The 15,663-nt window shown below is 38.4% G+C and overlaps 3 protein-coding genes across 3 annotated transcripts; 2 read left to right on the forward strand and 1 right to left on the reverse strand.

The window, feature by feature from the left end:
- Positions 1–1,174: 1,174 nt before the first annotated feature.
- On the reverse strand, positions 1,175–3,036 carry ATL43 (RING/U-box superfamily protein). Its single transcript, XM_008225604.3, has one exon. The coding sequence runs from the start codon at positions 2,860–2,862 to the stop codon at positions 1,507–1,509; it is 1,356 nt and encodes a 451-aa protein (XP_008223826.2). The 5' UTR covers positions 2,863–3,036; the 3' UTR covers positions 1,175–1,506.
- A 3,744-nt stretch (positions 3,037–6,780) lies between these two features.
- Positions 6,781–11,775, forward strand: ATSRL1 (PRP38 family protein). The gene is made up of 5 exons (XM_008225605.2): positions 6,781–6,976; positions 7,152–7,453; positions 7,597–7,677; positions 9,208–9,279; positions 10,650–11,775. The coding sequence occupies exons 2-5, from the start codon at positions 7,166–7,168 to the stop codon at positions 11,505–11,507; spliced, it is 1,299 nt and encodes a 432-aa protein (XP_008223827.1). The 5' UTR covers positions 6,781–6,976; positions 7,152–7,165; the 3' UTR covers positions 11,508–11,775.
- A 527-nt stretch (positions 11,776–12,302) lies between these two features.
- On the forward strand, positions 12,303–15,380 carry ABCI17 (non-intrinsic ABC protein 3). The gene is made up of 4 exons (XM_008225606.3): positions 12,303–12,685; positions 12,972–13,307; positions 14,411–14,598; positions 14,951–15,380. The coding sequence occupies exons 1-4, from the start codon at positions 12,361–12,363 to the stop codon at positions 15,203–15,205; spliced, it is 1,104 nt and encodes a 367-aa protein (XP_008223828.2). The 5' UTR covers positions 12,303–12,360; the 3' UTR covers positions 15,206–15,380.
- Positions 15,381–15,663: the final 283 nt, after the last annotated feature.

A 15,663-nucleotide genomic window follows, 5' to 3' on the forward strand; every position in this document is an offset into this window, starting at 1 on the left:
TTAGATTCTTTAGAAATTACAGCGTTGTAATTTCTGTGTTACTTATAATAATAAATAAATAAACAAGAAGATTAGCTACGTTGTGGAAACACCAACAAACAAATATGAATTAAATTTGCATATGAGTGAGTAACCAATTTGAACTTGAATTTCCATCCAATTCCAAATACATGCTACAAAATGTAATTAACTAACCTCATGATGAAACTGAAAACTTGCTCAAAATGCAAAAGATACTCATGAAAGAAAACATGGGGTGAGTAGCAAGATATACAAACCCAACAGAAAGAAAACTAATCTGTAATCAGGTTATGAGGAATTGAATTCAGGAGGAGTTGGATAGATGAGAATTAGAATCTGTATTCCCATTAAAGTTGTTTACTAAACTATGTGGAATCGGGGTAGGAATTGAAATTAATTTGATTACTAAAATGCACTTATATTCTAAATAAATTATTGGGTTAAAGTGGATGGCAAATTTAGAATTTTAAAATTTGTGTGATGATATAATGAGTAAAAAAGATGGTTTCCTGATTGACCAGTTTTCCAGGAAATAAAATACTACCTTCCACCCAAAAGTCCAATTCCTCCAAAATCAAGAGTTGAATTCCTAATTTTGTGTGACCTCGCTTGCTTTTTCATTCCTTTATGGAAAGTAAACACAAGAGTAATTTGTAATCGAAATTTAACTCTTTATTTTAATTCCTACTACGAATTAATAAACATGGGAGGAACTTGCTTGGTTCAAGATTTAGAAGTTTAGAAATGTGTACGAAAATGCATTATCATGTTTGGCAACTATATTGTTGGGAATGCAATACATGGAACATGGGATGGCAAAATGTCATACCCTCGACTTTTCTTCAGAATTTTTATCCTCGGAAAATTATTTAATGCACTTTTCTTAGACTAACTTATCCAAATACAAGAATAATATAAAATATTATTTCTTGGTCCGATTTCTCAGTGCTCCCATGGACGGGAATGAGAATTTTTCATTCTCATCTCCTGAGATCAGACATGAACATCAGACTTTTTTTACAATTAATTGTTATTCTGTACCGAGCAACCAAGAAATTTAAAAAAAATAAAAAAAAATCAGCAAACATGAGAGATCTGAATGATTGAATATCTAAACCTAAATTCTAAAACAATCACATATACAAATGCTAGAGAATCAAACAAGGTGGCTACCAAGAAAAATAGAAGAAATAAGCGATTTCCGCATACAAAAATATCCACGTGCCATTTCGGTATCCGTGGTTGTCTGGAATATCTATCCTTCTCCTCGTGTGTCTAGCCTAACTCTAACATCCACATGCCTTCCACTGTTCCCCTTCCTTTCCCGTTTAAGAACACACTAATAAATTTCTTTTTTTTTTCTTTTCCATGAAAATTATATTCTCAGCCACAAAAATCAAAAATATTTTGGAAGGTAGCGAACTGGCTTTTTCTTCTTCTCCTATCTAAGTTTTGGCGTCTGCTGTATAAAAAGGGTACTAAAAGCTAACAGACGGGCGGTGGAGTGGGGGTCGTTGTACGCTCCGTCCGTATACCCGGACGTGACAGAGAAGAAACCCACGCCAGCCACCTGGCCACAAGCTTGAGCTGTCGCTGTTGTTGTTGCTGTTGGTGGTGGCTCAGACTCTCATTACTCCTCGCTCTGTTCGAAAATCTGCTCAGCCCAGTGATTTCCGACACGCTTCTCGAATTTATTACGCTACTGCCACCACCACAGCTCCATGATCTCCTGCTCTCTTCGATCCCCGCTCGCCTTGCGGGCCCCGCTGGCACTGTGATCACCTGCTGCGCACTATTATTCTCATTCTGCTGAGACGGCTGACGTGGCAACCCCTCGCTCATAATCATCTCCGACCGTAGATACAGAAGATCCGACGGCTGTACGTCGCTCCATCTTTGGTGGAGCCCGCCGGGGCCACAAGCCAACCCGGGGGAGATTATAATCCGGTGCTCCAACCTCGTCCTGTCCTGGCCCAACAGCAGCCCGTCTTTTCTCGGGCGGTCCAGGCATCCCACGGTCGACGGTTCGCTCTTCTTTCTAAACGCCGTCCAGCTGTCCAGAGACCTCCGAAACGACCACGTCGGAATCGGGTTACCCGGTCTTTGCTCTCCGGCGAACGAGTGACGCCCCGAAACCCGGCGATAACCCGGGTCATTCTCGATATCCAAAACGACGTCGCTGCTTTGCTGGCTGTGCAAGATCTTAGAGGCGTCGTCGACTAAGAGCACGTCTTCCGGGTCGACCCGGTACCGGCAAAGCGGGCAGGTGGAGTGGGCGTCGAGCCACGTGTCGACGCACTCGACGTGGAAGGCGTGCTTGCACTTGGGGAGGAGACGGAGGACCTCGGCCCGGTCGAACCGGGTCAGGCAGACGGCGCACTCGAGCCCCTCCTTCTGACCTCGGAGCGACCCGAACCGGAAAACGGGTAAGGACTCGACGACAGAGCGGTCAATACCGGAGTTTTTGCGCTGGGTGGATCCGGAAGGTCCGGAATTGGAGTTTCCGGCAACGACTACGAGAGCACCGCGCTTGCAGTGCTTGGCGTAGAGGAGGAGGAGAAATGTAATGGAGAACAATGTGGTGAGGACGCCGACGATTATGGCGATGCTGGGCCGGAAGGAGGAGGCCTTGGCTGGGCCCGCGTTGGGTGGGGAAGGTGATGGGTTTGCTGATATGGAGGCAATGTCGCCGAAGTCTGGGGTGGAGACATGGCGGGTGGTGTCTGCGAGAGTGGGTGCAGTGAGAAAAGAGAGGGAGGTGAGGAGAAGAAAGAGGAGGAGGAAGAAGAAGGGGGTTGTGGAGGAGGTGGCGGGTTTGAGAAAGAGAAAAACAAGGCCCATGTTTTTTTTCTGACGCAGTAGCAGGAGGTTGAAGAAGAAAGGGGTTTGGAGGGGTGTGAGGGTGAGCGAGTTTGTAGTTTTTGAGGCGCAAAATGGGGGGCTTCTTTTTCTTGAGATTCTTGTCCAAAGATAACAACAAAATTAACTGGACAAAGGCATCTATCTTTCTATATCTCCATCATTTATATAACTCCTAATTATACGATCATTTGCTACCATCATGAAATGATTTTATAAAATAATTTATTTTTTCATAAATGAAGCTTATAATTATAACTCGACGTATCAAGTACAGGGATAAATGCTCTTAATTTAATATTAGAGTTACAAACCTTTTTTTTATATATCTAAGTATGTTTGTCTAATGATGTGACATGTTTAGTTATTCAAATCTTCAATATGTATGGGTCTCATTTGTTTTTAACAAGTAAAACACACTCATTAGTATACTTACACTTTATTCAGTGAATAAATACGGTGATTTTGACATTGAGAATTAATGGACGTATTTGATAGACTACATGGTATGATAATGTTGTGTATATTTGATTCATCCAAATTATAAACATAAACATTGAATGTTTTATTTTCAACAATTGTCGTTTATGAGATTTGAACTCATGAGATTCTTTCTCGAGTAAAGTGAAGGCTGAATGTCATAAGTATTGGCCACTTTAATGAATCTTGATTCTCACCAACGAAGGTCTAGATTGCATTATTGCATTACTATAACATTACTATTGCATTATTGATTCTTCATTTGATGGACAAAGACGTTTCAGAAAGAAGGAAACAAAGACAATAACGGAACAACATGAGCACCGAGGGCAGAAAAGAAACACTCTCGTTCTGATGTGGAAGATTAGATCCATCTCCCATCCCATCTCCCATCCCATACTAGATGGATAGGCAAGGAAGATCCATAGGTAGGCTGTGTTTGTCAATTGAAGTATATACCGAATGAATCAAATCAATCAGGCATTTGTGCGTCACAAATTTGAGGAAAATAAAAATAAACCCAAAATAAAATATAAAATAAAAACCACGGTTTTGTAACTGAACACGTGATGCATGTTTGTGTGGGACCGAACGCAACAACGAACAGCCACAAGGTTGGTCCCCCCTCTTTTGGTTGATTCTGGACTGGATTGGACTGAATTGGACTCGCGTGTGTATCTGCGTCTTGCGCTTTATCAGCTGCTATGGATTGGATTTTGTGAGAGTTTTTTTATGTTGCAGATCAATCCAATTCCAAACCACCATTCACCTGTTTTTTTTTTTTTTCCCCCTGTTCTGTTCTGTTCTGTTCTGGGATAGGAATGGGATTGGGATTGTGCCTTTTGGAACGTTGCTCTACTGAAAGCTGTTTTAGCTGAGCTCATCTACCAACCGTGCTAGTACTACAGGCCTGTAAAACCTTGTTTCAAGTTCCAACATGCCCAAAAGGAAAGAAAATAATAGAACATTTATGATAATTTAATGTTACTAAGTTATAAGAAATATCCATCAGGGATGGCGTGGGGAATTCATTAAAGAGGTATGCTAGTGCTACGATTAGTCGCTTACACAAGTTCGAGAAATACTTCATCGTTTAAGAAGTAGAATTCACAATGTATTAACGGTCAAATTTTACTTAAATGCATGGGTAGAGTCATGAATTATTGACACAATGAGCACCTTGGCCAATTCAAGCTATTTGTTTTCTTTGGGTTGGTTTAAACTTGTTACAAAATTCTAAATTTTGTCTATGCATTAGCTTATTAATTTAATAATGACTCATATACTAACCAAATAAGGTACAGAGAAAGATATGGGACGAGTAAAGCTGAGAGAGTTATTGTTCATAATAACAAAGAGAAAACAAAATAAAGCGGGAAATGAGATTCAAGTAGTGGGTATATATTTAGAAAAAAGGACATTTGCAAAAATATCACCCGAATTTTAAATTTTTACTTTTAATCACTTGAACTTTGTAAAGTGTTGCAATCCACTACTATGTCTAACTCCGTTAAATTTAAGGGTGTTTCCGTCAATTCATTGTAACTAAAAAGAATTATAAAAAAATAAAATTTAAAAAAGAAAAAAGAAATGTCAATCACCAACAATAACGAGGTGTTCGATTGCTTTTGAAATTAAACCGGAAGAAAGATGAGATTTTGGTGGGTAACACACAAAAAGATTCAGGCCTTAGTTTTCACATAATTTTCATAGCTATTGGAAGATTCGGAAAAAGTAGACTATGATTTTCATAGATCTTGGAAAAAAAGACATGAGGCAAATTCTTCGTATGGTTTTCATGGATCTTGGAAAAAATACCAACACCAATCCTCTCTCGCGGCCCCCCCGTCCAGGCCCCCGCCCCGGCCCCCCAAAAAAAGGCTTTGCATACACCTTAGACCTTACCATGATCTGTCTCTTGGCATCTCTTGGCTTGGAGTGTTCAAATTGAAGGGAAAACTCACTGTATGCATTATTAGCAAGCTCCGCAATTCCTTTTTATGGAATATAGTTATATCCAGCACACCACAGTAGTGAATTTGAGACACAATTAAGGGCCATTTATGAAGGTGGTGGAGTTTGATACGACCAAGAACCAATTCTTAGCTGGTGATGCGTTACAAATTAAATTCTGGATAATTAGGTTAACTTTTTTTTTTCTTTTTAATTATAGTGACTGATGAAAATGCCTTTACACTTATGGTGTGTTTACTAATTAGGAATTGGAATTCTCATCAATAATTAAATTTCATATATGGAGGATTCCCGCGTTTACTTCACACCAAGGAATTGAAAAGTAAGTAAAGCCCACACAAAATTAGGAATTGAATTCTTGATTTTGGAGGAATTCAATTATTGGGTAGGATGTGATATTTTAATTCCCGGAGAACTAGCCTATTAGGAATTCATCTTTTTTACCCATTATATCCTCATACAATTTTTAAAATTTCAAAGTTGCCATCTACTTTAATCTAATAACGATGACATTTTGTTAATTAGTGTTAGTACCACACCTACACTAATTCCATATAGTTTAATAAACAACTTCAATAGAAATTTGGAATCTAACTCCCCTCAATCCATATGGTTTAGTAAACAACTTTAATAGGAATCCAGAATCTAATTATTCTCAATCCAACTCCTCCTCAATTCAATTCATCCTTAATTCAATTCATCCTAATCCAAATACGGATTAGTAAACATGCCATTAATTGAAATTTTAACGGAGTTAGACGTAGGTAGTGGATTGCAACACTTTACAAAATTCAGGTGGTTAAAAATAAGAATAAAAAGTTCATGTAGTAATGATGCACATGCTTAAAAGTTCATATGATATTTATGCAAATTTCCTTGTGTAAAAGGTTGAGAGGAGACCCGTAGTTTTGTAATACAATGCTTTTGATTTAAATGATATCCATAATTTTAATTCTATTGTACAAGTGTAAGGGTGTCCATCAAATTTCCACTACGAATTAGGTTTTGGAAAAACATAGAGAAAAGATAAACACAAAACGAAGAGAAAGAACATGAGAGATGAAAAATAAGCGAGTTTGATGCCCTTACTGACCTCTATTTTTCTTTGGTTAGTGATTTTCGCACTCTCATTTTCTCCCTCTCCTTCTGCACTCTTTCTCTTGTTTTTTTCCCTTGTTTCTCTTTTGATTGTGCACAGGTAAAAAAGGAGCATGAAAATCACTTCCCAACCTATTATTAAGTTTAGTCCACACTTGGTGGGTGAGACTCGACTGGATTATTTCAATTAAAATAGACGAGAGGCTTAGTAGTTGTTTGGTGCGTTGAAACTGGACTTATTAAATCAAATATAGCAGCCCATTCTCAAGTCACAACCCAATAGAAACGAAGCCCATGTTGATGTTTGAAAGTATGAACCGACCAAAAGTTCCAGACCCAAACTGTTCAGTATTTTGTTTCCTTTTTTCTTTTGGCTTTTCAATTTTTAATAAATAGGAAAAAGAGATAACAAAAAGAAGAAAAGCTACCCCTCGGGCGTCGACGTCCGGATTCAGGACGAAGATAGAGAGAGAGAGGCGAAGAGGGTTTGAAACTTTGAAGCTCAGCTGATCGCGAATTAGAAATTTCTTCCAGATTGCTTAAAGTAAGTTGCCTTTCCTCCTCTAGTTTGTTCTTTGTAACCCTAACCCTAACCCTAGATTCCATCTTCGGAACTGCTGGAAGAGCAAATTATGAGCCTTTCTGTTCTATCTATTATTAATGGGGATAATGTTATGCTTTGAAACATTGGTGATGAAAATTGAATGTTTGAATTGCAGAAGCGTAGGCGTCGATGGAGGTACAGACATGTGGTAAGCCCATTGACTCGTTGCTCGAGAAGGTGCTCTGTATGAACATTCTATCTTCGGACTACTTCAAAGAGCTTTACCGGTTAAAGACCTACCATGAAGTTATTGATGAAATTTACAACCAAGTAGACCACGTTGAGCCATGGATGACCGGGAATTGCAGGGGCCCGTCCACCGCTTTCTGTCTGCTTTACAAGTTTTTCACCATGAAGCTCACCGTTAAGCAAATGCACGGTCTCTTAAAGCACGAAGACTCTCCTTACATAAGAGCGGTATGTATGTATGTCAATTCAACATTCCATACTTATTTTTATGTGTTGTTTTCAATTTGACAAGTACCATGTTCCTCATTACAATGTTTTGTGCTATCTACTTGCTTAATCAATAATCATTGTAGTTTTAATTTTGCTTTCAGGTTGGGTTCCTCTACTTGAGATATGCTGCAGACCCGAAGACTCTGTGGAATTGGGTTGAACCCTACATTAAAGATGAGGAGGTAAATGAAGCCCTTTGCTCTTATTGACTTATAATAGATTGCTTATGTATTTAGTTTTCAAAATTTTACTTTCTTATCATATCTGTGGAGCTACTTTGCTTTATAGATGCCAAGCATACCCTTCTTTGTAGTTATCAAAAATGTTATCTGGAAAGGACTTTATTCCTTCTGGAATGGATGTTTATGGTTTACGGAATCTGAATTGAGTGATTCTCTGGTGCAATTCTGCTCAAATTTATCAAGGTTTTTGAATTTTTTTAAATTCTGGGCAAAGTACTTTTGTTTCTGAAAATTAGAAAGCTGCAAAATCCCCGTCTGTTTTCTTATTTTGATGGATTTGGACATCTTTATAACTTTATTGCTTGTTGTATACCCATAGATGAGCTGTTTACAAAACATACTAACCATTTGTCTGTGTCTCAATTTCCATGGCATGCAAATGTGGTAGTGGCGAAGTTGCTACTACATGGAGTACATACCTTTAACTGTCTAAATCATAAGATTTTTTTTATTCTTAGTGCTCGACGTGACTGAAACAACGAAGATTCGATTCTTAAAGGTGTTGTGCTGTTTTTTTTCCTTCTTAATTTTGGTTGACTATAACTGCTTTGTATTATTTTGTTCTGCCTTTTTTGGTGATCAAAATGAAAAGTTGCCCTTTATTACTTATAATTTGGCAATGGTAGTTCCTTCTCCCCAGCTTTGATAATTTTAAAGATTCTTAAAGAAACAAAATCAAAATATTGAATGTAATAACAAAATTTAAAGAAATAAAAAATCCATTGACGGTCATCCCTTTTGCTTATCTTTTTTAATTCGCTGCTCTTTCTCGATTTAATTTTGTGTCAAAGGAGTAGCATGGGCTTTAGAGAACTTATAAAGAAAAACAAGAAGTGCAGTGACATAAAATCTACACTTCATAATTCTTTGATTTAAAATCTGACTGGGAGTACATTCTTTCAGGTTTAGTTTGACCCAGAATCAAAATATGGTTTGATATTAAGGGGAAGGTATGCTTGCCTAGTTTTTGGAAGTGAGTGAAAACGAAGATGATTAGGTTAGATTATAATGTGAATCATACATTGCATTGGACAAATTTCCATTAATATGTTGAGTCTGACATGTTCTGAATTAGTCCTGAATGGGTTGTGTTCTAGTCGGCACTATACTTCACCTTCTTATCTCAACATGACATCGTCTGTGCACCCCCATATACATCAAATCTGATATTGAATGCCTCGTGGATTTATTTGCATTTATACGAATGGTCTCTTTCTGTAATACCTTTTGTTATTCTCTTATGATATTTTTGTTCTCCAATTTCAATCAGTGCTGTAACTGTATTGTATCCAGCAAATATAAATTCTTTTTACTCTATCTGCTGTCTATGGTTCTAATATATTTCTCACTGATGCAGATTCTATGACACTAGTCACTTGTTTTCCTTAGTTTTTAACTTTTTATTGTTATATTAGCATTTTTATTTTATTCTACTGGAGTTCTTCATTGTTGTGTGGGCTTTGGTTTCAGGAATTCTCTCCTGGTTCCAATGGACGAACGACAACTATGGGTGTATATGTGCGCGATTTGCTTCTTGGACAGGTTAGTTTCTTTCAAGTATGCTTTATAATTAAAATGTTATGGCATAACGAATTGTATTCTGTACCCCCCCTCCTCCGTCCTCCCTCTCTCTAGGATGCATTAAGTTGGTTTTTCTGGCCACAAAAGACCAAGGCTTCATAATGCATGCGGTGTACACTTTCAAGTGTACTATACTATATATAGAATGCTGAAGAACCTAATTCTATTATATGCTAGTATTTCACCACCCAAAAACATGACACAATATATTCCTTTAGCAGGCCAACTGGGAGCTCTTTGTCATCCAAGATAGGCCCATTTCTCTCACTCCAAAATCTTTTTTGATTAATTATATCTGATTTGTCTTGATAAGTTGGATATTTTATGCACGTTTAACTGCAGAAGATTGCAATAACAAAATATTAAACTCTCCTTGATATTGTTTTATTTAAAGCTAAAAGCCATGACAGCAAGGAAATAAATTCTTCAGACCCTATAAGATTCAATTACACCATATAGCAGAAGTGTAGGGCAAGATCTGTTGCCTAAATCCGAGGCAAGCTCCTCATTTAAAACCAAGAATCAAATTACATGTAAATTTTCTTATCAAGTGACATTACAGTTATTTACAAATGTTCTTGACAAAGTTGTATAGTATTAGAGGCTCTCTATTTGCCAGCTTTTCTTCAAGAGTTATCTGTTGAGAGGCCACACCTTGTGCAAAGGGATTGGAGAAAGAGTTTGTAGTAGAAAGAAGTGGTTGGTTTTCAGTTGAGTAGCATGAAGAAATGTGTTCTCAATGTGCTTTCAATACACACTCACACACACATATCAAACTTGAAGGCATTGTATAAAATACTCTTGTTCATGCTTCTGGGACAGTACCTTCAAATCTTCTGCCTAATGTTCCGACAATGCAGTCCTTTACAGTCACAGCTGCTGTTTTTCAGATTACAGTGCGATTAAGATCTGAATACATGTTCTTCTTGGCGCTTTGAAGCATGGTCTCAGAATGCTCTACTGTTTAAGGTCCAAATTTAACACGTGAAAAAGCAATAGCATTTCTTCCCAATTTGAGTTTCTCCATCTAGAAACTGTCCAAGAGTGTTAATGAACTGTTAATTTGGTGTGTTCAAAGCCGCAGTTGGATGATGATATATTGCTTTATTGTTCATTATAATGTATATGCATGTATATAAATATGTAATAGTTTTTCTAACTGATCATAGTTGATAGCTTTGTACACCTTGTGCATAGTTTCTGATGCACCTTAATCAGACAACACATAACAATAACATGCAGCAATTTAAATACTATTTTTGTTGTCCTCATAACACTTTTATTGCTATCCTCGGAGAAATGAATTAACATTGTATATTGTGCTATTGCAGTACTATTTTGATACCCTTTTCCCCCGTATCCCTGTTCCTGTGTTGCGTCAGATTGTAGCTCATCTGGAGAAGATGAAACTCCCCACCAAACTTTCTGGCATTACAGGGGAAGCTACCCGTCATGGATCTGATGACACAGCCCGACGCCCCCCTTCTGTGAAAGCAGCACTTTCAGTTTCCTTTGGTCAACGTGCCCCACATCGTGCTTCAACAAGGGACTCATCACCTGTTCGTCGTACGTTACCGCCACCACCACCTTATGACAAAGCCAGCAGTGATGATCTACGGACCCATCGCAGCCAGAGCCGTGAGTATTCTGACAGAGAATATTCGGACAGGGACAGGGACAGAGGAAGGGACCGGGATCGGAATCGAGAAAGAGAAAGAGAAAGGGATAGTGATCGGGATCGGGATCGAGAAAGATACAAGGAACGGGAGCGGGATCGAGACAGAGACAGAGCAAGGGAGAGAGTTAGGGATAAGGAAAGGGAGCGAGAGAAAGATAGAGAACGCAGTTCTGATTATGATCGAAGGTCCAAATATACAGAGAGAGATAGCCGAAGAGACCAATATGAGAGTAGCCGTGATGGCGGTAGACATTACCGTAGGAGTAGGAGTCGGAGCCGCAGTAGGAGCAGGAGTAGAAGTAGGAGCTTGCAAGCTGGCGCTGCACTTCATTTGAGTCCACAAAGAGATGTAAACAAGGATAGAACATCTGCATCTAGCAATCTGGCAAAACTTAGGGATCTTTATGGTGATATGAGTGAACAAAAAGGGGATGCTAGTATGGATAGGATTCCCAGGATTGACAATGGTGGTGAAGAGGTAATTAGACTTGGTGGTTCTCGATGGAAGTAGCATCAAAAGGTGGTTTTCTTCTATCTGATATCACGTTATTCAAGTCTTCCGGCCAGATGCTCTTTTGATCATCACAAAAAAGAAGAAAATATTTCCCATGTTTTTCTTCCATCTGCAGCATGCTCATGTCGCACTGCTGCATGTATACTAAACATTATTCAGAATTTCAATCTTACAATTTATTCACATGCTCCATAGCTGGGCATATGTTAAGTTTGTAACATTATGTAATAACTAAAGTCTTTCATTATCATCTGAAGTTTTCCAAGTTCTGTTTGTGTTAAATCTTGAATGCTTGATGGTTTGGCTAAGCCATTCGTGCTAGTTGCTACTGCTACTTTGAAAGCAGAACGTCATCCAGTTGTGCAGCCAGATTACTTTCTTCTTTTGTAGTCCATTGAATTTCCGATAGCTTGCTATCGGGAGTTGTAAATAACTGGATGGTGCTACTGCTTTCATATATGGTTATCTTCGTATTATTGCTCTTCGCTAGTTTCTATCTTTATTTAGTTGCGAGATTGCCTTTGAACTTTACATGACATTTAGCTCAATGCTTAAGTTTTTGCAGGTACATCTGGTGTATCGGGCCTTGAAGCAAACTTATTTTAGTTGTATTCTTCTGATAAAAGGCAGAATATTAAAGCAAAGAAAAATGGTGAAAGCAGCATCAAAATATGAAAAGACATCTTCTATGTTCTTACCGAGGTGGGTGCTAAGATGTCACAACAAATTTTTTTTTAAAAAAATGTTGACATTACATGGAAATGGAACCGAGGAGAGACATATTCCCTCCTCAGTCCGTACCATCAGCAGTAGTTGACAATGCCTCTATGTATGCCCCACTGGTGACTGGATGCTATTACTTTATCATTTTGTAAGATACCCTTCGAGATTACACAAGTGGGTTTATCTCTCAAAGCCAGAACAAGGGTTGCATTCAAGAATCAATGAATATTTGGCTACAACTCCACCCTGTCGCTGTTGGACTATTGCACTCTGGGGAAGGCTTTATTTGTTTATGCACTGGTACAAACAAATTGTACCTTCCAAGTCTTCCATAAAATACACCCCCCTTCTCTTCCTTCTCCATCTCATCTCAATCCAAGTCTCTAAACACACATTACAACAATTCACAATGGCTTCACCTCCAAATGGTTTGGCACACCTCTCCCTTGATGGTACTACTTACTCACTTCTATGCTATTGAAATCATATTCTCTTGCCAAATATATGACATGTATATTATCTCTAAATCTAGACCATGCATTGATGAGAACCCGTTCAATCAGTAGTTCAGATTGACAATCTGACAACATAATCTGCTATCCTGTCATCACTAACCCAATTTAAAAAGAGAAAGAGAACATTTTCGAACCTTTTCCATGTACTCAACTTCCATCCATCAATCAAAACACTGATTTTGGCTTTTTGGTGTGCTTAATTTTTCTGGGTTTTGCTTGGCAGATGGGGATGAAGCAACTAGAGAGCACCTACTGACAGTGGACATTGGAGAAGCCGATGGGGACGTGAAATTCCGGATACGAAATCTGACCAAGAAATCAGAGACCACTGGATGCGCCATACTCAATGGGTTGAGCTTGGACATACCAAAAGGCGTGATCGTTGGGGTCATCGGCCCCAGTGGCAGCGGCAAATCGACGCTGCTCAGAGCTCTCAACCGCCTCTGGGAGCCTCCATCTGGGACTGTCTTCTTGGACGGCCATGATCTTCGGGAGCTGGATGTTCTCAGCCTCCGGCGCAAGGTCGGCATGCTCTTCCAGCTTCCTGCTCTTTTTGAAGGTACCCATTTGAATTTTTGATCTAATCTTATCTCCAACTACCAGTCTTTGTCTCTCTCTGTTCAAGCACAAATTGTTTTTATCAAATTGTTGAATTGCTAACTTGTAACTTCTGTTAAACTCCTTGGTTCCTTTATACCCTATTGATTTGGTTGCAGTTGTTGGGTTGTAAATTGATTGTGTTTTTGGATTGGTGTGACTAGTTGATTGCACATAAGCTCTGCTCATCCTCATCCACCATTCTTCCTTGTGTAATTTCTATTTTTGTTTTTTATTTTATTTTGGTCAAACACCATTTTTTCTTATGCATGTTTTGTGTTTTGTTTGGGCACCCATATTTTTAGAGAGTGATTATAATATAAATTAGATTGGTTGTATTATAATTATATCCTATGCACCTGTCACAGTTGGTGTAAGCATTCCAATTTAAGCTCTTGCATATTTCTGACTTTTCATTTGGGGTGGGGTGGTTCAATGTAATCCTTTGTCACATTTTATACCCAATAATTACTTTTTTAAGTAGTGCCTACCAGGACTTGATTTTATTCTTATGGGACCTAAACAATCCATCATATGGTGCTCTCCACACCCTATATAGATATTTCTATAATTGTAGTGGCTATACCCATTCTGTCTTATTACTTGGCTGGTGTTGAACATGGCTCCACATGATCAGAATTAGACACTAAAACAACAGATCAAATGACATATGGTTGATTGTAACATCACTCTTTTTTTTTCTTTTTTCTTTTTAAAGGAAAAAAAATATTACAAAGAAGTTACATCGGATATGACAACCATACAAATCAAAGTTAACTCCATAACTAATATCTCCAGGAAGGCCCTTCTTTGTCACGAAATCTGATACCATATTAGCTTCTCGATAGATATGTTGAAAATAAACCCGAGTATACTCCTGTAGCAAGTACCTAAAAATATGTAGTCTCATTCATAACAAAGGTAGTTGGATAGGTTCAAAGGATTTTCTGGTATGAATTATTCACGTAATTTTCTCTAATAGGTAAGAATTTAAAGTGGGTCATTTCATCCCTTTATGATATGTAAGATTGGTTCACGATCCCAAGTGTTTGTTCAATTGTTCAGGCACAGTTGCAGACAATATACGTTATGGTCCTCGATTGAGGGGGAAGAAGCTGAGTGACCAGGACGTCCACAAGTTGCTGACCCTTGTAGACCTTGATTCATCTTTTTTCAGCAAGACTGGTTCTGAAATGTCTGTAGGTCAAGCCCAAAGAGTTGCACTTGCTAGGACCCTAGCCAATTCACCTGAGGTAAACAGCTCCTATTTGATTTAGAAGAAAAAAAAACTCCCCCTTGTACTTATATATATTTTATACAATCAATATTTTACTTTAATATAATCTAAACTACAAAGACAAGGATTCGAACTTAGGCGCAAAGTGGAGAGCACATCGGCTCTAGCAAATTCTACTTTAATATAATCTAAACTACAAAGATAAGGATTCGAACTTAGGCGCAGAGTGAAGAGCACATCAACTCTAGCCAACTTGACTAAGCCCATGTCTGCAAACTCCCCCTTTTATTTAGTGTTCATTTTCTCAAGTCCATTTGGCCTTTTTATATGCTGCCATCTTGAAAATGTCTTCTATTCTACTTGGGTAGGTTTTGCTGCTGGACGAGCCTACCAGTGCCTTGGATCCAATATCAACAGAGCACATAGAAGGTGCTTTGGAGAAGCTGAAGAAGAAACAGGGCATGACAATTATAATGGTCTCACACAGCATCAAACAAATCCAGAGGATTGCTGATATAGTGTGCCTCCTTGTGGATGGGGAGATTGTTGAAGTTTTAAAACCAGATCAACTCTCACAAGCCCAGCATCCTATGGCACTAAGGTTTCTTGAACTCAGCTCTTAAGTATATGTCCCAATGTTGTGTGCACAATATTTATATAACATTTGCTTGAAACTTCTGGAAAGTACAAAACTTTCCTAGTAACTCTGGTACTTGTATTAGTTACTTTGATCATATTTTTCTGAGGGATCTAAGAACTACTCTAAAAATTTGTATCACACTCAAATTTTTGCTTTAAGCTCCCCTCATATATATATATATATATATATATATACACATATACCACATATATATACATACACTTAATATTTGTTTTTCTCATCTGAACAAGTATCTAAACTAAACTAAGACTGGGCTCTTTGCATGGCTGGTCCAAAAGAAAGTCTTGAAAGACCAAGAGGGTTGCTGTCTTTGCTTCTTGTTGTTGTGCTTGGGGGCTGGCTGAGTTCTTTTTGTTGCCATGATCATCATCTCCTCTCGCTGAGCTTTGCTTAAAATGTTCCACATAATCTGTACGTCTT

The sequence above is a fragment of the Prunus mume genome, linkage group LG2 (assembly GCF_029339155.1).
Source record: "Prunus mume cultivar Tortuosa linkage group LG2, ASM2933915v1, whole genome shotgun sequence".
Classification (NCBI taxonomy): Eukaryota; Viridiplantae; Streptophyta; class Magnoliopsida; order Rosales; family Rosaceae; genus Prunus; species Prunus mume.